The 25,599-nt window shown below is 34.4% G+C and overlaps 2 protein-coding genes across 2 annotated transcripts in view; both read right to left on the bottom strand.

The window, feature by feature from the left end:
* The window catches only part of LOC127867390 (gastrula zinc finger protein XlCGF8.2DB-like), a 47,659-nt gene extending 29,971 nt beyond the window's left edge, over positions 1-17,688 (bottom strand). The window contains exons 1-3 of the mRNA XM_052408513.1: positions 17,531-17,688; positions 12,723-12,870; positions 10,522-10,778 (exon numbers count right to left, since the gene is read on the bottom strand). Of these exons, the coding sequence (XP_052264473.1) occupies positions 10,522-10,778; positions 12,723-12,870; positions 17,531-17,581 (456 nt within the window). The 5' untranslated portion in view covers positions 17,582-17,688. The remainder of the gene's footprint in view (positions 1-10,521; positions 10,779-12,722; positions 12,871-17,530) is intronic.
* LOC127867389 (DNA polymerase beta-like) overlaps positions 1-25,599 on the bottom strand; it is a 177,481-nt gene that overhangs the window by 13,962 nt on the left and 137,920 nt on the right. The window lies entirely within an intron of this gene.

Raw genomic sequence — 25,599 nt, 5'->3', positions numbered from 1 at the left:
TAACCCATATTCGAACTTTACCTAGATATTGTCTAGATAAAACTTCTGACCAAGTTTGGTGAAGATCGGATGAAAACTATTTGAATTAGAGAACAGAAACTGTTGTTGGCGCCGCCTGTTAGCCTGCCCACCCGCTGCCAATTATTATTAAAATTAAGGTGAAACTATAATATGTCCCATTTATTTTAAACGGGCGTATAAAAATTACATCTCAATTTACACAAACATTTCAAAATAATACACTGTGTATTCAAATTGGGTTATCGAAAATATGATACAGAGAGATAAAAAATGTTACCAGTCTTAAATTAGATGCAATAAACATTGACTTATAATAGAGGGTAGAATAACGATAACCAGAAACTTTAAACAAAATGTTGACATAATTTCACAACAAATTATTAACTTTTACAAAACTGTTTAGATGTTTCTGATAAATTATATCTGCTTTTCAAAAAAAGTCCAAGCAGTGCATACAAGAATTTAAGTATATTTCATGAAATTGTTTTTCTTATGAAACTAAGATTTACAAGAATCATGAGAACAGTGAAAAACAATTCAAATGAATGTTGCTCAGTTGTCATGAAGACTGCCAAACCTATTACTAAATACTCAAAACTTGGGACAAAAACAGTATCTGTTATGAGAATATCATAATCTTTCAAAAGTAATCACAGTTTCACAGTTTAAAACATATACATTTCTATTTATTTTTATGTTAAGTTTTAATGAAAAATATATGAAGTTTCATGCACTCAAAGAATTACCATAATTTAACCATATATTTTGCCAAACAAGGACTCTGTTTTAAGATGTCACATTTGACCACGTCCCATTAACTATTCAGATCTACACTTGAGTGTGATAAGCCAGTGAGGTCAACTGTTATTTCGGCATTTTCAGGTACAGGCTCGAGCTAGCAACTGCATCCTGAACAACTTGAATCTGGCTTGCGTTTGCTTGATCAACTATGCCATGATATTGTGAGTTTTTCACAAATGCAATGTCAGTGAATATTCACTGGAGAAATTCTTCTGACAAAACTGACATGGCTGTGTTTGCATGTTGTGGATCTTTTCCATGTGTCTTGCTAGCGAACTTTTCATTGTAAAGGTCTTGGCACATTACCTGCAGACAAGGTCATAACTGCGTTGATGCTTCTCAGAATGCGATCGCGTCGAGAATAACTGACTGCAAGGTGCACACTGATACAGGTTCTCTCCCTTCTTGTCTTGTGCTGCTTCTGGTAGTAGCTTTCCCCTGACTTTGGGCATAATGTTCACCATATTACTGCATTGGAAAGACACCTTGCGCAAGGTCCTCACCGTCATATCTTCACTCCACGGCTCTTTCTCTACAACTGCTTCTTTACACCAGTCACAAATTCGGGTATGCACAGTCAGCATGTGGTTCTCAACGATGCTGTTTGCATAGAAACCTTTACAGCAGATTTTGCAGTGGTGATTTTTTTCCTTCAAGTGAATCCTACGAATATGAGCCTGTAACGCTTGTTTTCCTTTGATGACTTGTCCACATTGTTCACATGTTTGTTCAGGGTTATCATTCCATTTGATCTTTTTACATTCTGTTCCCATGGGACCAATAGAGTCACTGGTCTTATCTTCAGCCTTTCGTTTTGGTTCTGAGCCAGTGAGATTATTCCAGTCTGCTTGACTGAGTTGCACGACATTACTTTCCTCTGCATCTGATTCAACACTGAATGGAGCAACAGTGTCATCACAATGCACCTTTGAGATATGTACATTCAATGACATTTCGTTGCCATAGTTCTTTCCACAATACTTGCATCTATTAACATAGACTTTATGAAGGGTAGACAGGTGCTTCATCAATGTCATTTTATTTTTGAAATTGTTCTGACACAAGTAGCATTTAATGCTCTCCTCATTTGTGTGCTGAGCCTGATGACGCTGAAGTTGCCACTGTGACCTGAACAACAAACCACACTCCATACAGGAAAATGACCCTTTGTCTTTATCAGAGGTTTAACTGATTGCAACATCAGTACCACAGGAACAGTCCACTGCATCTTGTACTCTTTTGCCTTGAACCCAGCGAGCCTTTTCAGTGACGTTCTCAAGGCAATTTGGGCATTGTTCGGTATGGACATTTAAAACGTGCGATTCAAGTAGTTCAGGGCTTTTAAATCGTCTATAAGATAATAACATACTTGACATCTGCTTTTTACTCTAATTTTTGCATGCACAGTTTTGTAATGTAGTTTCAAGGAATGTTTGTTCAGAAGCATAAGATTGCACAACCTGCACTTCACTTCTAATTTTATCTTTCGCTTCTTCTTTGTCTGTTCAGATACATGAGGAACATCCATTTCAGAATGTCAACCATGTTGTCATCAGTTTCTTCTTCATCACCAGGCAAGATTTTCACATGATCCAGATACTCTGTCTCTTCATCATCCATTGATTCATATTGATTTCCTTTTGATTCCTTAACAATATTAGCATGATTCCTATCAGCAAATGAAAGCACCATTCTAGGACCCTTGACTTTTTTTCTTTTATTCACAGCAAATTCAAATTCATGAACCTCTTTTATTGTGCCATCATCCGCAAGCATTTCAATGGCCACCAGAATTAGACGAAGTGGCATCGATGTTGTATCGTTGTCTATCATTATTTTCAAAAAATAATTTAACGGACTCATTCACAGATTAAATGTTCATTTTTGAAGAATGCAATCAAATTGTTTTACATGAAAGATTTTTTTAACAGGGACAAACAAATAGCTTAAGTATAATACAAGAAAATGGTTCAAATGTTCTAATGGAATGCTCCTAAAAGGGTTCAATCCTCAGAGTCCCTAGTGGAAATGCTTACAAATTAATTTGTAGTTATCTGTGCAAGTTTTTACATTACATAACTACTTCAAATGTTGTAAACTATTCAAACAAGAAACCGTCTGAGACGGGTGATGCTACCCAAAGGTTTTTTTGTTACAATATTGCACTATATATTCAGATAAAAGGAAACGTCTTGAGGGGCATAACTTTGGACAAAATAATATGATGGATGGTTTAGCAACTTAAAAATTTCAAAGGGCCATAACTCTCTAAATAAATCATCTAACCAGAACCCACAAATAACATGCGCATCTCCTCAAGGTAGTTAAGCTTCCCATAAAGCTTCATTGCATTCCAGTCAGAAGTTAGGGAGAAATAGCCCGGACAAAAATTGCACTATATGTACAGTTAATAGAAAATTTCAAAGGGCCAAAGCTCTGTGAACAAGAAACCGTCGGAGACGGGTGATGCTCCCTCAAGGTTTTTTTGTCACAATATTGCACTATATATTCAGATAAAAGGAAACGTCTTGAGGGCACAGTAGTTGGGGAGGACAAGAATTTTTTTTTAAGAAAATTTCAAAGGGCCATAACTCTGTGAAAAATCATCCGACCAGAACCCGCTGATAATATGCACATCTCCTCTTGGTAGTGAAGCTTCCCATAAAGTTTCATTGAATTCCGGTCCTTAGTTGCTGAGAAATAGCCCAGACAAGAATTAAAATTATAGGTACAGTTAATGGAAAATTTCAAAGGGCCATAACTCTGTGAAAAATCATCCGACCAGAACTCGCTGATAATATGCACATCTACTCTTGGTAGTGAAGCTTCCCATAAAGTTTCATTGAATTCCAGTCATTAGTTGCTGAGAAATAGCACAGACAAAAATTGTGCACTGACGGACGGACGGACGGACGGACAAATGAAGCGGCGACTACATGTATATGCTCCCCCCAAAATAAATTATTGGGGGATCATAAAAACAATTAATATCTATCATCAATTCAGAACACTGATCATACTTCTTCAACAGTTTTACATTTAAAGTAGCATATTTGACCTTATCTATCATGTCTGGGATATAATCATAATGAGATCATGCTTCTCTATTTTAACCCTTTGCATGCTGGGAAATTTGTCTTCTGCTAAAATGTCGTCTGCTGAATTTTAAAATAAGCATTTTCTTCAGTTTTTTTCAAAGAATACTATCAGAATAGCAAACAGTTTGGATCCTGATGAGACGCCACGTTCTGTGGCGTCTCATCTGGATCCAAACTGTTTGCAAAGGCCTTCAAAATTCGGTTCCCGCACTGAAAGGGTTAAAGGGGCCTTTTCACGTTTTGGTAGTGACAAAATTAAACAAAAATGTTTCAGATTCGCAAATTTTCATTGTAGTTATGATATTTTTGTGGAAATTGTAATACTAAACATTAACCATGCTCTAAAACATCCATTATATGCATCTTTTGGCAATTTAAAACCCTGAAAATGATAAAGCGTTGTAAATCCAAATGGTTGAATAATTTGGAGAGTTCCGTTGTTGTCATTTTATTTTGGGATACTACGAGGATTGCTTATATAAAGTATAAAATACTCATTCATTGTATGTGCACGGAGGGCCGAGTGTTCTTAGCCATACACTTTTACTCTATCAGTGATTCGAGCCCAGTTGAGGGTTACTTTTTATCTTTCTTTTTTTTTTTAATGGAGCTTTTTTGATCAAATATTTACATTATCAATATAAAGCATTTAATGACAAACTTCAATACATGCCAAAGTCTGTGAAAAGGCCCCTTTAAACATCATCTAAGCCTTTACCGTACTGTAAGGTTACCGGTAATTTATGCATTGTATCTGCTTGGATCAAGGTGGATCTAACACAAGACTACCCGAGTCATTTTCTCTATTGGTAAGGTCAGTCCCTAACAAGAAATATCTTTAAAAAGATAAACGGCGTTGATGTTGTAATGTTTGCGACCAGTGAGAGGAGATGGAACGAAGCAACCATGTATTTTAATGAAAGTAGTGAGTGATAATAAGAAAATATATTTTAATGTATTAACAAATAAAAATGAAGAACAAGAAAAGGTGAAATTGTATGTTTTATTGTCAATAAGTATTGTAATGACAAGGTTTTCATAATTAAACGAGTAGCTTTATATACATTAGTTTCAATAGGAAAAGAAAACATATTCACCACTGAAAAACTATTAACATTATGTTGGAATGAAATGAAAGATATGTGTTATAATGTGTACAGATGTTAGTAGAATGTAAACATAAAAGACTCAATATTGCAAGCATCATAGTGATATGAATTTTTTGCAGAAAAACAGTACTTTATATAACAAGAGCACCGCCTTGCGGGTGCAGACCGCTCATCTATTTTCTTTTTAAAGGTGAAGGGACTCTCATTTTCAATCACAAAGGAGGGAGGGGTGGAGCGAAGAGGGGTGCATTGTGTGGGGTGTGGACATTTATTACATTATCTTCCAAAAATGCGAAAAAAAGGAAAAAAAATCGGGGTGGGGGGGTGGGGGAGTGGGGGGGGGTGGGGGGGTGGGGGGGGGGGGGGGGGTGGGGATTCTTGGGTGCGATGGTTGGACGGTATTTCAAACGTAAAATAATAAAAATAAATATTTGTGTATTTAAAACCGTTTTAAAAAAAAAAATTGGGGGGGGGGGGGGGGTGAGGAGGGGTGGTATAGTGTGAGGGTGTGGTGGTAATTTGTGAGATGATCTTAAAAAAAAAAAAATTAGGGGGGGGGGGAGGGGATTCGGGTGGGGGGTGGGGGGGATTCTTGGGTGCGATGGTTGGACGGTATTTCAAACATAAAATAATCAAAATAAATAGTTTTGTTTTTTAACCGTTTAAAAAAAAAATTGGGGAGGGGGTGGGGGTGGGGGGGGTTAAGTGTGAGGGTGTGGTGGTCATTTGTGAGATGATCTTAAAAAAAAAAAAAATTAGGGGGGAGGAGGGGATTCGGGTGGGGGGAGGGGGGGTGGGGGGGGATTCTTGGGTGCGATGGTTGGACGGTATTTCAAACATAAAATAATCAAAATAAATAGTTTTGTTTTTTAACCGTTTAAAAACAAAATTTGGGGAGGGGGTGGGGTGGGGGGGGGGGGGGGGTATAGTGTGAGGGTGTGGTGGTCATTTGTGAGATGATCTTAAAAAAAAAAAAAAAAAATAGGGGGAGGGGGGGGGCACGGTCGATGGTTTGGGTGGAGTCTATTGTGGTATGTCAGGTAAGAGTAGTTTTGTCAAAGTATCAATCAAATCTAATCATAAATAAAGAAGTTATGGCAATTTTAGCAAAATTTAATAATTTGTTCTTGAGAGTCAAGGTCATTCAAAGGTCAAGGAAAAATTCAACTTGCCAGGTACAGTAACCTCATGATAGCATGAAAGTATTTGAAGTTTGAAAGTAATAGCCTTGATACTTAAGAAGTAAAGTGGATCGAAACACAAAATTTAACCATATATTCAAAGTTACTAAGTCAAAAAAGGGCCATAATTCCGTAAAAATGACATCCAGAGTTATGCAGCTTGTCCTTTTACTGTACCCTTGTGATAGTTTGCAAGTGTTCCAAGTATGAAAGCAATATCTATGATACTTTAGGGGTAAAGTGGACCAAAACACAAAACTTAACCAAACTTTCAATTTTCTAAGTACATGTATAAAGGGCCCATAATTCCGTCCAAATGCCAGTCAAAGTTACATAACTTTGCCTGCACAGTCCCCTTACGATAGTTAATAAGTGTTGCAAGTATGAAAGCAATAGCTTTGATACTGTAGGAATAAAGTGGACCTAAACACAAAACATAACCAAATTTTCAATTTCCTAAGTATAAAAAGGGCACATAATTCTGTCAAAATGCCAGTCAGAGTTACATTAATTTGCCTGCACAGTCCCCTTATGATAGTTCGTAAGTGTTGCAAGTGTGAAAGCAATAGCTTTGATACTTAAGGAATAAAATGGACCTAAACACAAAACTTAACCAAAATTTTCAATTTTCTAAGTATAAAAAGAGCACATAATTCAGTCAAAATGCACGCCAGAGTTATCTAACTTTGCCTGCCCAGTCCCCTCATGATAGTAAGTAAGTGTACCAAGTTTGAATGCAATAGCATTGATACTTTCTGAGAAAAGTGGACCTAAACGCAAAACTTAACCGGACGCCGACACCGACGCCAACGTGATGACAATAGCTCATAATTTTTTTTCAAAAAATAGATGAGCTAAAAAATGAACGAAACAAAGTACAAAGAAACATATTTACACTATAACATATAAACGCAGATATGGATTGTAATAAATCAAAACAGATATATTTCTAACACCTATATATTTCCTTAATTCGGGCTACCTCCCAAAACCCCCGCTTTGTCGATAGTGGTAAACAACTGCGTACCGGTAAAGTGCAATCTAGCCTGTTTTAATTGTAGTGTTTAGTGTGGCCGCTACTGCATGTAAACAATAGATTCCTTTAATTGTACAGACGTGACTAATGCTATACTGCTTCGTAAACTAAGGAGAAACGTTTTGATGTAATGTTTAGAGGATGTTTTGTATCATGACAGTTTTTAATTCATTGTTATTTACATGTAATTTACAATATATTCATATTTCATTTTCAGTTTAAATGATATGCTTCCAATGTTTTAGTCTGGGAACCAGACTACCAATGTTTACAGTGATTTTTGTATTATTGGCCAATGAACAATTCGGGTTTATTCATTTCGGATCTATCATGATGGAGGTCATCTAAGGTCAAAAGTGACGTTAATTAAACAGCTACACCGAAAAATTACATTCGAAATCCACAGCAAACTTATTGTAATTAAACGCTGGTATGTTGATTTCTTGACCTAATTACTTTGCATCCATGATAATATAGTACGAGTCCGTTATGACCCCAGTAAATAATTTGAACTGCTACTATATCATGGAGTACATTAGTGTTATGTACTCTCATTTTCATTTAAATCTTTTAATCTGGGGTGACTTGAATGATTTGCTTACTTTTTTAAGCGTGGGTGTTTGAATGGTGTCTGATGTCTTCACAAGTTTCAACAAGTTAAATATTAAGTCATGGATGATCAATGACGAACAAAACAGATAATCACAAAAGCTCTTTTTTTGATGAACCTTGAAGTTATTATATTAGTATCAGTAAAGACAGAATACCAATACTCCATATTCACACCTACATGTAATTTATATAATGTACATATAATTTACCTTTTTTCTCCGAAAGAACCCAATCTCTGGTCTAAGATAGATAAAGGTTAGTCTTCTTCCCTCCCATTGCTTACAAACAAGTTTTATTATCAAAACAAAATGTTGCTGTGTCTTTAATTTACCATATGTATGTACAGATACCAAACAAGACGTAACATGCCTCACCTTTATCATTGTTATATATTTCTTTGTATTGTTATATATGTGGAATGATGGGCATATTGCCTTTTTTCCTGAATAAAGCATGTCTGTAATTCCTCCATATAAAGCATCTTTAAAATTAACTTGAGCTTTGTCACAGACGTGACGTATACCCCCACATACCGCATTGACACAGACTATTTTGCATGCTGTCTTCACAAAACAAGAGAATCTAATTTATGGCAATTTTTAAGAATTATTATGCCATTATCATTTATGGCCATTTTTGACCTTTGAACTCAAACTGTGACCTTGACCTTGGAGATATCGACATAATTCTTTTGTGCGACACACTGTCCAATGATGGTGAACAAATAATTTTAAAATCTCACAATGAACTACATATTTACATGTATGGCCCGGACAAGCTTATTTATGGCCATTTTTTACCTTTGAACTCAGCGTGACCTTGGAGATATCTTTGTAACTTTTTCGTGCGCCACACTGTCCAATGATGATGAACAAATGTGCCAAATGATTTGAAAATCTCACAATGAACGACATAGGTATGGCCCGGACAAGCTCATTTATGGCCATTTTTGACCTTTGAACTCAAAGTGTGACCTTGACCTTGCAGATATCGACGTAATTCTTCCGCGCGACACACTGTCCAAAGATGTTGAACAAATGTGCAAAATGATTAAAAAATCTCACAATGAAAGACATGGTAATGGCCCAGACAAGCTCATTTATGGCTATTTTTGACCTTTAAACTTTAAGTGTGACCTTGACCTTGGAGATATCGACATAATTCTTTCGCGTGACACACTGTCAAATGATGGTGAACATATGTGCCAAATGATTTTAAAATCTCACAATGAGGGACATAGTTATTGCCCGGACATGTTCATGTATGGCCATTTTTGACCTTTGAACTCAAAGTGTGACCTTGACCTTGGAGATATAGATGTTATTCTTTCCCGTGACACACCGTCCAATAATGGTGAACAAATGTTCCCAATAATTTCAAAATCTCACAATTAATGACAATGTGATGGCCCGGACAAGCTCATTTATGGCCATTTTTTTACCTTTGAACTCAAAGTGTGACCTTGACCTTTGAGATATCGACATAATTCTTTTGTGCCACACACCGTCCAATATGGTGAACAAATGTGCCAAATGATTTTAAAATCTCACAATGAACAACATAGTTATGGCCCGGACAAGCTTTCAGGACAGACCAACCGACAAAGTGACTCCTAAATACCGTAATTTCCCTAGTATAGCGCGCAGTTTTTTACCTCCAAATTTCAAATAAAAAAGTTTGTGAGCGTTATACATTGATACAACGCTGTCCTGGCTGCTTAATTGCAAAAAATTAATGTCATAATCGTAAATATATATAATAGCCGCTTTTTTTTCCAGAAAACTACACCCTATAATCTTACAGACTGAAGGGGCCGTTGTCGAAACAACAAAAAGTCGGTAACGGCAGATATGAACGGGGTAGCATTAGTTAATTACAAAAAATAAAATGTTTGAATAAAGTATGGGAAAATTTATTTGTCTGTGTTTGTGCACTTCTACGGCCATTTTCGGTCTGATTAGGCAGCTTATGTTAGACTGGTAAAGGTATTTGGTCTTTTTTTGCAGGTAACCGTAGGTGTGAACAGGGACTTCTTAAGTGTTTTCCAGTTTAGTCCAGGTTTTTGGCGCCTTCATTGTTCATCACATTCATGCCTTTGTAGTGCCACAAACAATAACCCAACTTGTCCAACATAATAGACTGCCAGTTTTACGTTAATACTCACATATCTCAACAACTGTAGCCCTGTCTCCCATGTGCCACGAAAATGTTATTCAGCATTAAAATTTAAAGCCCATGCTTTCCCCGAGGAAAAATGATACTGTGTACATGAATTCTCATTTTCTCACGTTTTACACCAAATGCACGTGGACTGTTTATCTGTTGCTAGAAAATTACAAAATTGTCAGAAAAGTATAGTGCTATGCAACCCATGCTCCTAATCATAATGACGCTTCCTATGTTGAATGCATAGTTAAGCTTTCCAATGCCCCAGATTATTGGATTGTGCAAAAGTAAAATGGCAGCCACTTTCGGTCTGATTTGGTGGTTTTATTGTCTTTAAATATTTTTTTCTGCATTTTTGCATTAATAAAACAGCCTGCGCGCTATACATGGGTGCGCACTATACAAAGTAAAATTCGGTAGCCCCCATTACCAATGGTAATGGGGGTATAAAAAGTTTCAAAGTTTTTTCTCTTTAAAACTATCGTTTGCTTACTTACATTTTCAGACTGGTTGTTACATACTGGTTGATCAGCACTTTCACTTTCCACTTCAGCCTTTATTGTTTTCTCACCAGTGCTGGAAACACTGTTGTCTTCATGTGGAACGGACAGTTCAGATTGTTCTTCCACTGGTTCTTCTTTAATCTTTATCTCAACACTTGGTGTTACAGTTGTGTTATCAGTTGTTTCACTTTGAAGATTTGCTGACTGTCTTGTCTCACTCTGAACAACTTTAGCATCGTCCAAATCTGTGCCTATATATGTAGATATACCAGTAATTATGAATAATTTCTCAACAAAAGCTGTATAGCAAAGATGTTCATGGGCTTTGCTTAAAATAATAAACAACAAGGGCTGTTTGTAAAACATGCATGCCCCCCATATGGGCTGTCCGTTGTAGTGGCAGCCATTGTGTGAATACGATTTTTGTCACTGTGACCTTGACCTTTGACCTAGTGACCTGAAAATCAAAAGGGGTCATCTGCGAGTCACGATCAATGTACCTATGAAGTGTAATTATCCTAGGCAAAAGCGTTCTTGAGTTATCATCCGAAAAATCATTTTACTATTTCGGGTCACCGTGACCTTGACCTTTGACCTTATGACCTCAAAATCAATAGGGGTCATCTGCGAGTCATGATCAATCTACCTATGAAGTTTCATGATCCTAGGCGTATGCGTTCTTGAGTTATCATCCGAAAACCATTTTACTATTTCGGGTCATGGTGACCTTGACCTTTGACCGAGTGACCTCAAAATCGATAGGGGTCATCTGCGAGTCATGATCAATCTACCCATGAAGTTTCATGATCCTAGGCGTATGCGCTCTTGAGTTATCATCCGGAAACCATTTTACTATTTTGGGTCACCGTGACCTTGACCTTTGACCTAGTGACCTCAAAATCGATAGGGGTCATCTGCGAGTCATGATCAATCTACCCATGAAGTTTCATGATCCTAGGCGTATGCGTTCTTGAGTTATCATCCGGAAACCATTTTACTATTTTGGGTCACCGTGACCTTGACCTTTGACCTAGTGAACTCAAAATCAATTGGGGTCATCTGCAAGTCATGATCAATGTACCTATGAAGTTTCATGATCCTAGCCCCAAGCGTTCTTGAGTTATCATCCGGAAACCACCTGGTGGACGGACCGACCGACCAACAGACCGACCGACCGACATGTGCAACGCAATATACCCCTTCTTCTTCGAAGGGGGGCATAAATATATACATAAAAAGATATTTACTTAATAGCAAATATATGTATCAAGAATTTTTTGTTGGTTTGAATGAAAGCTCTATAGCCCAACCACCAAAACCCATTCTTCACCAAAAAAATGTCATCAAATGTCTGCGCCCCCCCCCCCCCCCCACATCTGCATGTTGTAAATTGCAGGATATGCTGGAATGACCTTGGTGGTCAGCTGGTAAGCCTGTCAAGCTGCACATGTGTACTTTATGTCAACATTAAACTCGATAGATTTGTTGTTTTTAGGCTTTAAAAGTTTAGCAGTGTAAGATGTAATGTTGTGCTCTCCCTTTTATTTAGGCATTTGATTCTATACCTTCACCATTTTTTTAGACTTTGACCTTAAAATCTATTTATGGTTTGGTTTCTTCCCATGCAACCGCCAGTCTGATTTAGATGATGGAATGTCAAAGCATTCTCTAGATGTTGCGCAGAAATGAATTCAATGTAACAAGCACATGATATCTTGACCTGTTGACCTCAAAGCTTTCCTCAGAGATTTCTACTTTCTGACTGACAATCTGAATATGCTAATTTCAACCTTCAGACAAAAGGTGCAGAACTATTATCATAATGTCTTTCTTTGACAGGGGACATAATACAAATAAAATATGACCCCACCCTTCTTATCAAATTTTTTACTTAAAAAATTAGTGGAAAAAAATCATCATTATAAAGAACATTACAAGAATAAAATAATAACTAGTGATACTGATGTGTATTAATACATTTAATATACAAATATATTAGATCACTCATGCAACCATATTATTGAGAAAATTAGTTAATCTCATATTTTGTATCCATAAATAAATTTGTGAATAAAGACTACATGTACTGTAATATTAAAAAGTTTACTTTTTGGCTTTGTCAGTAGTACTTAGTGACAAAAAAGAGGCAAAAGAATCATGGCAAATCATGTTTTACCGGTAAGCACAATACTTACAAAACATCCTGAATGCGCTTCCAAGTTTGGGGTTGGCAGCAATAAACTGTGCACCATAGTTGGTTCCACAAGTGGTCACATCTATTTGAGATGACTTCTTGCTGAACATCACAAAACCGTGCATTTCCATGGACTCTAAATACGTGCACTGAAATAGTGTTGTATGTAATTGAAGGATGTAATTGCAAGAAGAATAAGTGATTTTGCATATTTATATATTTTCCAATGATGACAAACGATAGCATTTGAATTGGTATTCAAATATTCTATCAGCAAAGTTTTTTCTCTCATCTGGTATTCAATATCATTAAAACAATATCTTAACTAATTTACACGTCCTAGTGAACATAACTGCTAAAAACATGTCATAGAAAAAAAGGTGTAACAATGCACAACGCACATACATTTTAATATATTGCTACATGCAATAACACAGATAATGAGATAAGAAAATACAGTTCAAAAAGCGGGCAAACAAATTTAGCCATAAGAATTAGCTTAACATTTCGGATAAAGGATAAAGCAGTTAACTAATCCTCCTTTTGCAAATTGTGCATGCTGCATTGAATGGAATTAAAAACAAGTCCCTTAAAAAAATTTGCCCATAATTTGATAAAAACAATCACTGGTTTGCGAGTATTTTTCAAATGAAAATTTGCAATTATTTTATGATGGTTTTTATTTATGTTTAAATTCTCAACAGTTAAACTTTACAATAAGCATTTTAACAAGTACATGTATGTATGTATGTATGTATTGTAATGGGGCCCGCCGGGTTAGTTTGCATTAGGAAAAATTACATGGTTTTGCCCCTAATTTGGGAAATTAGTACTGCTGATTTTTTGCTTACCAATACTTTAAAATTAAGAATGAAAGTGATTTCAAGATTATATTTACTAAGGTTCAATATATTTAGAGATGGATTTAAGATTAATTAAATGTTCATTCTCATAAAAAAAATGGGGGGGGGGCATTAAATTGGGAAATTTCAGAACTGGGAAAAATACATTTTTTCCATTGGTAATGGGTCCCCCTTCCGTACCCAAATTGGAACACTAAAAACCCTGCTTTGCCACTTATTGAATGTAAACAAAACACATGTGACGTCTCTATCGCAAATGGGCAATAATACAATTACAAGCCAGAATGGGATTCACCATACAATGTATTTTTCATGTTAACACTAGAAGATTTTCCTGACACTTTTTTTTTAATTCATAGAAATCTATCAGCAGAATAAATACAGCAAGAAAATTTAACAAAGATGAAATAAATACTAGAACGTGATCTATTGAAAAGTAAAGTTTTGACTATAATATTACAATAAATTACATCAAAGCAGTTAAATGAACATGATCTTGTATAAAATTGTTTTATTTATGACGAAAGTTTATTCTGTTCAATTCTGTTTCCAAGTTGTTACTATACCTTTCTAAAAATATATCTCTGAGCGATGTTAACTGTCACCTTTTTTATGATTGGTCGAATTGCAGCAACTTGAGCGCACTGGTTTTTTTAAATTAGTAAATACTTGTTTTTGTAAGCGTTGAACACACAGCGTTAAAAAATTTGAATTTTGCTGAAAATATTGATAATCCGCAGTTGTGATAAATTGGAGGAACATTTTGAGACAGGAATCTTTTGTCAAGTAGAGATCGCTGACATCCTCATTTACTTAATTTTAATTGTACATTTTAAAATGGACTCGCCAATCGTTAAATTCATGTAACCATAAATAGGTTCATGAAGTACAAACTGTGACTTTATTCATTGTGTAAATAGTCAGTTATGTTTTATAAATGTGTGTGTTCTTAATTTATGAACAAATGCAAAATGTACATCTACATGGTGCGAATTCGACATCCAACTGCGAACATTGCATGGTGCAGATACGACGTTCGGAAATTGACCCAAAACCAAAGACTTTAAATGTTAGTTTTTAGGATAACCATTAAAACAAGGCTTTTTCATACTTTGACCTTTGTCTGTTTAAATAAAACAGCAAAATCTATGACTAACACTGCATTTGACTTTTGTTACAAATGCGCAATCTATTTAATTTCCCTAGATGACAGATGCATATGGTTAAGACTTGCAACATAAGAGAAACATAATGAAAAAACAATTATTTCCTGTTTTTGAAGACTGATAAAACTATCCTAATAATCAAACGGGTGCTGGAGGTTTCGGTAAATGACGAGTTCGGTAAATTGGATTTATATAGTAAATGCCGTGGAGGTTTTGGTAAATTGGTTTTTAAAGAGGTGGTATACCTACAATGAGGTGTTAATGACACCTATTATTTGCTTACAATTACATCTGGGGCATATATTTGCAAACTGTGGATTAATTTTGAGTTGAGTAATAAATGCTATGCCTACGGTAAAGAATTAAGGGGCATGAATGAGCTACCTCTGAACTTTTAAAAACATTCTTTTAGGAAATTGTAGGTACCAAACCAAAAAAAATATAGATTGAATTTAAAATGTAACTCTATTGAAAGTAAATTTACGATTTAAATAACTCAATACTATTTTTTTAATAATTGGTGCTTTTATTTAAATAACATTATAGTAATAATAAATGATGATTTACGACGGAATCAATGTAAGATCTTCAATTAAGTTTAATGCTATTAAAAAAAGGTTCTTGTAAAATATTGTAGACATGATTTATTTAAAATGATTTCAGTTTAAACATAAAGCGCATGTACCGGGTATTTTAGACCACCGAAAAGCACTCAATTATTATTATTATTTCTTTCTGGTTGAGAAAAACACAAGAAAAAAAACACAATATATAACATATAATAGGTGTACGAAATTTATAAAAAGAAATATAATGATACGCGTTATGTTTTATAATTTTGAAAAGTGTGCGTGCCATTGAACCTTGAGTAAAGCGAAGAGATGCAAACTAAATTACACATAATTAAAAACTGATAAAAATGACATCTAACATAACGCCAGCTGACCCGAATGAATACACAGTGTATTAGCAACCTGCTGTGGTGAGCCCTATCTTATCAGCTTAATACACAGGCGCATGGCTATTGTATTGGGATTTACGGCCAAAATAACTGATTTCATTTTTTGCCTGAACAAATCCGTTGAATAAAAAATTACTTACTGATTAACTTTGTAATCCATTTTATTTACCATATATTATAAATTAGACACATTTAAAACATGGATACAATATCCTCGATAACCGTAAATTCGCGACCTTAACATTTGATGTCAATATTAAAATAATAACGCATAAAAAACAACGAAAACAAACATTAACCTTTTAAAATTAATTCATTCTTCGCTGATTTGTTCCATTTTGATTTCCAAACAATGTTTTTAAAGTTCTTAAATGTCAATATTGTTGACATAAGTGTAAAGCGTCAGCCATTTTGTTTTACTACCCTTGATTCACGGATATGACGTCATACAAAAATTCATAGCAATGTCGAGTAATTAGGCCAAGCTCACTTATTTTTAACAGTTTAAATTGGTTTCTGGTGCAAATGAAACATTTAACAAAAAAGTCAAACACGAAATAACAATAAAATATTAACATATGAACAGGGTAAATTGCATGGAAAATGGGAGCAGCTCACATAACAACTGTGTCTGGGTGGATTTTTTGAAAGACCCTGTGACGTTATGTATTTTTAGGCAATCTGTATAATTTTGAGGCTCTTAGAACGGACATATTCTTCTCCTTACCAGCTTTGTAAGCATTTATCAAGGAAGTCGGTGACTAAAGCCTATACTTCTCGCGACAATGCTTAGAGATGGCCTTAACAAAACAAACAATAGATAGAAATTAGCTTACTTGTCATGGTCTAAAAAACGCACAATAAATCATGCGTTGGAATTTCTCATGTTTTCGAAGCGTAACATTTCCATATATGGCAATGCTACTACAACAGCAGACGACAACAAAAAATCGTGATATCTGATTTTTACTTAATATTTATGAAATTCGATGGTGGGGTTTTATTGGTGTTAAGAAAATATGGTATTTTTGCTAATTGATTCTAATTCACACTTTTTACTTGTTTAACACGCATTATTTTTCACAAATCTTCAATCGTCCCAATCAAATAAACATTAATTTGCATATCGCCACGATCACGCATGCGCAGAAACAAATATTGGTTCCGGTTATACGAGGAAAACAAAATCCGCGAATCTAGGTAAGTCGCGAATTTAAGTGAGTCGACGATATAATTATATAGGACATATTTGAATCATTTCATTTGAAAAAAAAGGGCGTAGTCACATATAAATAAGATACATTTATGACAAACATGATTAAAGAAGGAAAATATATCGGATAAAATTATTATTATTTTTATCTGATACACTTTAATTAAGGTTTTTCCAACTAATTGTATAAAAACATATATTAAAAACAAAAAATCATGACCTAAAGATAAACTTTTAATATATAAATTACCTCCCTTGATTAGAATATTAAAATGTTGCAAGCCTTGACATTTAATATGCAAACATCTATAAATGGATAACATCAACTCCTTACATTTTAATCAGATAATTTAATTAGTGCCAAACAACTCAATGTGTACACACGCTTATCGACTAAAGGTGCGATAATTCCTATTAATACCAATTTACCGAAACCTCCACCGCATTTACTATATAAATCCAATTTACCGAACTTGTCATTAACCGAAACCTCCATAACTCATCAAACAACAATGTGAATAAAAAAACACAACTCAGAAGCGTCCGGATAATACTTCTGTCCGGAAAATACTCGTTAACTAGTAGTTTCAGAAAGGAAATATTTACCAGTTCAATAACTTTAGTCAGTACATAATCGGATGTTGGATTTGTTTCCATTCTGTCTGGAAAATGTTTTTTTTTCCAGTTAATGAAAATGTTTCTTTGTTCTGTGTGTGATCTTTGATTGCCGAGAATGTAACCTACGACTAAGACTAAGTGCGAATTTCGGGTACGACTAAAGTGCGTGTATGTCTAATATTCGCGAATTTGATTGAAAATAACGAATATGATATAAACATATTATGGATTTTAATGTGTTTTTCCTATAAATATGGAAATCGTTCTATGAATAGTACAGTAAATGCATTAATACTGTTGAGATCGCATAAAAAATTTAGTTTGTTCCTGACACTTTATTTTAGAGACATCAAATTCATATCCGCGAATATGAACGACCGGTGAGAACAGCGCTTCTAGGCAATAAAACCCATTCGAAGTCCATACCGAATTTGAATAAGTAAAAACCGGTATTTTTATGTTTACAATATATTAATTCTATATCTTACATGGTGTATATTTACCGACAATTTCGCACAATATGCCAATTTAATGTCGTTTGTTTTAAAATAAATGAACATAACCGGTATGTAGAACCTAAAATACCCATTTTGTGTTTAATTTTTTTTTCTTAGACCAAACAAGGATTTTTATCTAACATACAACTAGAATAGAACACAATAGTTTTCATCATACAGTTACCCCAGAAAAATATATTACATATTGACACGTAAAACATCGTAAAGCATGTAAATATAAGTGTTTTGAATGAATGTAATATCTTTGCAATATTTTCGATTTGTTAATGGTGAAAATACCTTCAATAAATATTGGCAATTAAAAGATGATGCCGGGCACCAATAACTTCATGTGACATTATATATGCGTGCACTGTGTTTTGTTGCCCATTTGCCTACATGTAGCGTTAACATAATCTGTGTTTTACATGAATCATAATTATTTTTAAACTACAATACAATATAAAACAAATCAAAGATTGGATAAAGAAAACCGCCACATAAAGCTTTATTCTATATTTACAAAATGAAGAACAAGTATATTTTCATCACGCTAACATAACAGTATTACTTTCGCGAAACACACACCGTCGGCCTTAAGCAATATTATTAAACATGTTCAGACTACCCTTCTAATGTCTGCTGAGAACCGGCCAAATATGGATATATTGGCCTCGGGAGCTACAGGACGGTCGTGAAAGGCGGGAGAAATCTCCGGTTCATTCACAGTCATAAATCTTTATAACATTTTATTTTCTCATATTATTGGATGAATGTTTAAATTTGAAAACATATAATCATTTGGTAATTAACAAAATGTCAATTAAGTTACAAAATCCACACGAAAACGTAGTTTTCAATATGCGCAGTTCAACAGGTTCATATAGTTCACTTTGTTTGTTGAAAAAAAGATAAGTATACAAAGACAAGAGTATAATCGAATAGAAAGAATAATTTGATTGTCTCTGAAACAGTACTTGCTTATCGTGATATATAAATCTACCTCAATTAAGTCCACATCAGGTGTTAACACCTTATCAATTATGCTTAGAAGGAATATCAGCTAACGAAATGTACTTACACATTTAGACAATAACACACGGCCGAGCTGGGCCGGACGTCCATAATCGGCCCGATGCCCTTTGCCATTATGCGGCTAGGGCCGATTATAGACGTCCGGCACAGCTCTGCCGTGTGTAATCGTTTATATTACATATCAAAATATTTTGTTCCTTCACTAAATTTTGTTACAGAACCAGCTTTCCGTACTTTTAATTTCATTGAATTTATTACGAAATTAATGACGTTCTTATGTGACGTTATTAGTGTAACGAAAGACACCAGTTTTAGCTAAACTCTCTGGATTTTAGGGATAACAATTCGGACGTGGAGTGTTTCTATTTAACAGTTTTTTAAGCACCGAATGAATCCAAAACATATTTCGGATTGTGTGCTTGTTAAAGGCTTCGATAGAAATAAAATTATTGTAATTGCTCTGACAAGTCATTCGATTTCGTTAATTGTGTTTGTGTTTTGTGGTTAGCATTCGATACAATCGTTTAAAAAATGTGATTTCAAATCAATATAGTTAAAGGGATAGAATAACATAAAACAGAAAAGCACATCGTTGTTATTGTATTATTATAAGCATCGGATTAAAGTTGTCGTCGAGGTAAGTGTGTCTTTTATCCTATACATTTTGCTTTTTGATTAATTCTGTTAAAGCTCAAATTTATAGATGCATCACTGTAATGTGCAGACGAGTTTCCGTTTCAATCGATATTTATACTAGATTGTGAGCTACGTGGCATTATAATTATGTGAGATTCTTTACAAACCGCAGAGGAAAAGGACGAGAGGGTGGCCTAGAAACACATTGCACCGCGACCTAGATGCAGTTGCTAAGCAGATGGCAGCTGGAGAGACTCGCCCTTAACTTTGATGCAGCGGGTTGGCGGGTTGTCCCAGACTAGACCACAGGCGAAGATGAGATAATACATACAAATTCTATATGACAAATAAAATATAAACATAGATTAACCCCGCAACATGCAATTTTTCATTAAAACTGCTACGTTTGTAATTGTTTCAAAACTGAACAAAATCACGAAATTGTTTAATTTTTATTAGTTTGCATGCTTAATTACACCGATTTATATTGCATGAAAAATAACCATTACCCATAAAATGCTTTAAATTACATCAATGTTAAGATATCGTGCTTAAAATCAATACGACCAATTAAACCGATAAAATGATTACATTTTCAGCTACATAATTGAGATTAAAAAACGACAACATACATTTAAATAATTTTGTCAACTTTTTATGCTCTGCTCTATATGTTCTTATAATAAAATATGATTTATATATAGATAACCGCACCGTTTTACGGAATAAATATTTAAAAAGTGCCCCATTCATTAGACATGTGTTACAAAAGTCCACACTTCCGCGTATTCGGGGTGATGAACGTAGTTTCGTTGTATAGATCATTTGTGCGCTGAGCATATATTTGAAATACTTGCCTCAGTTCAAACTTCCTGTGCTACCTTTGTGTAATTTACAAAATATGAAAGTTTCAATTCTGGTCATTATCAGGCTTTAGCATGCATTAATGTTTTATATCCAATTATTTGGTCAGATTTTGTCATTATATTGTCTCTGACCAAAGCGTGACAAAGTGTGACATTGTCTAGTTCGTTCTTGATCTTGGTCTTCATTATGAGATCGGTGGCACACAATGCTCATATATCCAAAATCATCAAAGGTCAGTAAGTTTGTTTACTGAAATATAGGGTGTTATTTTGGGACCACCATATGAGACGAAATTGATATATATTCCTTTTCTTGATTCACCTAAATTCTTGCTCAAAGTTGATTTGAGCATTTCACATCAATTCAAAATCCGTTTATCTGCTTACAAAACAATACAATATTAATAATTTTAGCAATACACACAATTAAAGGAACTGTAGGAATGGGGATAATTTCGTCAAGTCGTCCATCAGGAGTTTTAAAATATGAGCCCAGACCACTTAGAGCAGTTAGCGGTTCCAAGTATTTGTTGATGCTGATGATGTTTCTCAATTCTTAGATACATTGTGCTAAGGGCGAACAGGGAACGGAGGAACAAGACTATGAGGCACTGGCAACGCGTGGAAATTTGGTATCAAGTATGTAGTTTATAAATGACAAACACTGTTTGAGTAGAGGGTCTATTAAGTCACTGTCAGTCTGTCGGTCAGTCCACATAAAAGGTAATACGTTTGTGTAATTAACTTTGCCACTTTTTTAAAGCGATTAATTTGATTCTTCAAATACATGTTTATGGCGTGTTCTGAGACTTCTGGTTCTTATTATGAAAAACACATCATTTGAAATGACATTGCAAATTGTGCGCTCATTCTTTGTATTTGCCAATCGTTTTCATTGAGTTTATCGTTCCATCTTCTTTAATAAATATACACTTGAGAATATGTGACCTTCTTGAGAAGAAGATTAAATAACTGACTGAACACCAAACCGACTGGAGACACTAAGCCTAAATTGCTCAAGTGATATAATTGACAAATTGAATCAATTTGAAAACCAACAATCCCCGTCCATCCCACTTGCACATGTTACAATGCTTGCAATATGGGTCTAATAAAAGTTATTGTTACAGTAACCGTAATTACTCTTAGTTTTCTGACATTCTTAAATTTCGGACACCCATGTTTTAAGCCAAAATACATATTTTTCGTGAATCAAAATTTCGGGACTTACCGGTTTTTGTATATAGTTAACTCTAAATTTTGATTTATTAACTTAATATCTATTTTACCAGAATTCTTCTCTTTAGCTCTGGTGTCACTCCGATCAGGGGGTTTTTTACAACCGGATGAAGGTCATAAAACCCGGCAGACAAATGCCTTAAGGCAATGAATCATAACATTTGCGTTATCAATGTATACAAAGATAATAGACAATGCTTTCATCCAACAGCTTAAAGTAAAACATATATAGAAGTCATTCGTTCTATACCAAATGATATTTTACAAGCACGTGCTATTATTCGTTGAAACAATCGATGATATACACATTCCATTCCCGTAGCCGATCGTCAATGCAATATTTTGACATTGTCTCTAAATTTTCCAGCACGTTTATTTTTGTGTCTCTTAATTTTAGGAAATTTAGCGTAATTAGATTATCTACTGTAAGAGTGATCTTGGGGAGTTTTAACATGATACTGTGCAATCAAAGTGATGAATTTAATAGTAAACTTCCTCAATACTTAAGAAGAAAGCAATGGGTCTAAACTTAGAGGATACTTTTCTATACTCCTCACTGCTGCAGTCTACATAATTTGTATTTCAAAGCTACAATAGCGACTTAAAATAACTGCATCATTTTCCCCATAAATGGTTACCTTGATAACCACAAAGTTTTAATGATTATTTTTTCCTAAATGTAGCATTCTATGTCGTTTGTGGTCTTGTTCTTCCAACCGTCAGTCTGTCTTGCTTCTTGTGTAGAGCATAACTTGGAAAGTAAAGAATGGATTCAAATGAAACTTCATATAATGCTAGAGGGCATTGGGAGACAATGCATAATTCAAATACGTTAACATTCTTAAGAGTTATTTCCCTTTATTTATTTAAAACTGTGTACATTAATAGCGGACATTAAGACGAAGTGCAGTGTACTCAACGCCCTTATCAAGTTAGAAGGTTCCTAATGAACCTCCATTAGCGGATAGCTAAATGGCTTTCAGAGAAATGCAGAGAAGTTCGGAGAAAATAACCATCAATCTCTCTTCAGTACATACCCAGTAATAACCCTTTAATTTTTTTTATAAGTAAAGCATACGTTCAAAACATAAGTATTAGAAGGATTCAATAAAACTTCATATATATATATTTAAGAAGTTACATGTTTATTTTAAATATTTTAACATTTTGTACAATCGGAACATGCAACATTTTACACTTAACAATTGTACAACACAGATATTAAGGGGTGTTGCGGCAGTTTATTTAACCGAGGATATATTTATAGTAACACCGATGCTATTATCACAACCCAATAGTTTTGTTATCAGAATCATCACAAATTAATGACCGAGTAGGTTCATAATAGGTACTCAGTGGTTCGATCCCAGGTGCGGTTAACTTTTTTAAATTCTTTTTTTCTTTCTTTTATTTCATTCTTGTTTTTTTCCTTGAGCTCTTTAGTCCTGTTGTTTACATTAATCAATTTTAAGTATTTAATCAGAAACTTTAAAACATGCCGAAATCTGTCAACAAGTCCCTGTTATTGATGATTAAGGTCGAGTTTGATACTGTATGGTCTTATGTTTGTGATTAAATATTGTATTAGTGTTGTTGTTTTTTAGTAAGCCGTTGTGATCCCAATTAAGATTGTAAACAATATATAATTTTTTGCATATCTCTAACAGTCTATGTACCGGTACTTGGGTTTCGCCTAATTGCTGTATTGTATGAAATCTGACACAGACGGTAGGGATAGTTAAACAAAAAAATCTCTGTTAAAAGTACGGTGACCCCCTTTTTTATTTTTTTGTCTTATGATAACAATACGTAGATGAACATATTTGAGCAGTTTCGCAAAAAGTTATTAGATAGAACTTTTTTAAATTCCATTTTTGTGGTTGAAATAGTAAAAAATTGATGTTTTTTTGGGTGACATAAAAATTATAAAAATAAAATTACTTCAAATTTAACTTGTGTTTTCCATTTTTTGGTTGTTTGTGGTTTAATTAAATGGTATATGATATATATTAGCTAATAAAATATCTACATGTTGCCCATTTCATAGGTTATTAATCATTTTTATGAAATAAGAGATTTTTCAGTTTTAATGAAAAAGTACATGTTATATAATGGTGAATAAAATCAAAACAAGGCCGGTGACCCTATGTTTTTATTTCATTTTTCATATAGTATTTGTATGTAGTACTTGAATAAAAATTTTGAGCAAAAGTTATTAGATGGAGAAAAATCAGCAAAACTGCAGCAACACCCCTTAAAATGTTGCATTTAAAAAAAGTCTCTGTTAAACAAATGAGCTGAATATTCAACACGTGCAACATTTCTGGTGATGAATACTATTAGCGATCTTTCCCTTCCATACTTGACCAGGGTATCATCCAGAATATGAAGCAGTTGTACAGGAAAACACTTCTCTCTTTCAGTGTTATCGAAGCTTGACAAAGACAACATAAGTTTATTGGAGTTATCTAAGTGAGTGTCTGTGCTTGAAGCTGTTCAATGGGTTCACTCGTCAGTTAATGAGATCAAAAGAGAAACTGTTTCTGGTTGTTTCAGAAAGTCTGGTGTGAGCGTTGACGACAGTGTCAACATTCCTCTCTCTGAGCTATCGGACAACATGTCCCTCTCAGAATTGAGAAACATGCTACGGACAGTCCAGACAGATCTTAAAGTTGATAATGCCATGTCTGCAGAAGAGTTTGAATCATTGGACAGCAACATTAGTGTTCATTCTGATCTAAGTGACAATTGGGAGAAAGAACTTATTGACACTGTGTTGAAGCCTGTGACTCAAACCCAGATAGATCCAGAAGAAGAAGATGAAGAACTTCAGCCCCAGAAAAAAGAGCTAAAGATTCGTTCCCATCAAGACGCTCTTCATTGGTTATCCCAGATAAGACTATACTGTTATAACCAAGATATGGAATTGTTAGCATTTGAATGTGGTAGACTGCAGGAAGGTATTGTAATGCAGGTTGTAAAAGTGAAAAGTTCTTGTAAGCAGACGACAATTGACTATTTCTGTAATTAAACCTAAGGATAGTGTCATCATGAAAAGTACATGTACATGTATTTTCACTTCTAGTTTAAAAAGCCGGACATATTATTTGTGTACACTGCATAAATTAATTACTGTTATATTTATGCACAAAGATTAAAATTAATTGAATGTTATCGTTTTTGTAATGTCTGTCCATCAAATTCATGAAAACTCAGAATTAAGACCACCTCGCTATTAAGACCACTTTTCGAAAGTCCCCCAGGTGGTCGTTATAGCGAGGTTTCACTGTATAAGCATTTTCTTAGTATTATCAGTCGTAAATCTTCCAAAAACATTTTCATTAATTATGGCAAAGGTAGCTTTCTGTATGTTAAATTAAATATTTAAATGTGTCTAATTTATAAATTGATTTGATGATGATTTCTATATCTGATGAGTATTCAGTGTGGTTTATTTACTTAAACCTGTTGAACTAACTAAATTGTGTTTAAGTGACTACCAAAATGTTGACAAGGTTTACTCTGAAGTAGACATTTAAGTCATGTTAAGCTCATTTAGCATTAAGCGCATGTTTGCAGGTTTGAAAGGGATTCCAAGTATTAATACCCAACTATCAAAATGACACCCATTGTAACTAAGAAACATATTGGATCGTTTATGGATAATAATATATCAAAATCAGTAAGATTATTATGAGCATGATTTTTTTTTAATATAAAAGTTGAAAATCAGTGTGTGAACAAGTCCTTTTACCTGACAACTTGTATAAGCTTCACTCATTCT

This window comes from Dreissena polymorpha, chromosome 2 (genome assembly GCF_020536995.1).
Source record: "Dreissena polymorpha isolate Duluth1 chromosome 2, UMN_Dpol_1.0, whole genome shotgun sequence".
Classification (NCBI taxonomy): domain Eukaryota; kingdom Metazoa; phylum Mollusca; class Bivalvia; order Myida; family Dreissenidae; genus Dreissena; species Dreissena polymorpha.
Note: the sequence above shows the minus strand (reverse complement) of the source record. Positions and strands in the feature narration are given on the sequence as shown.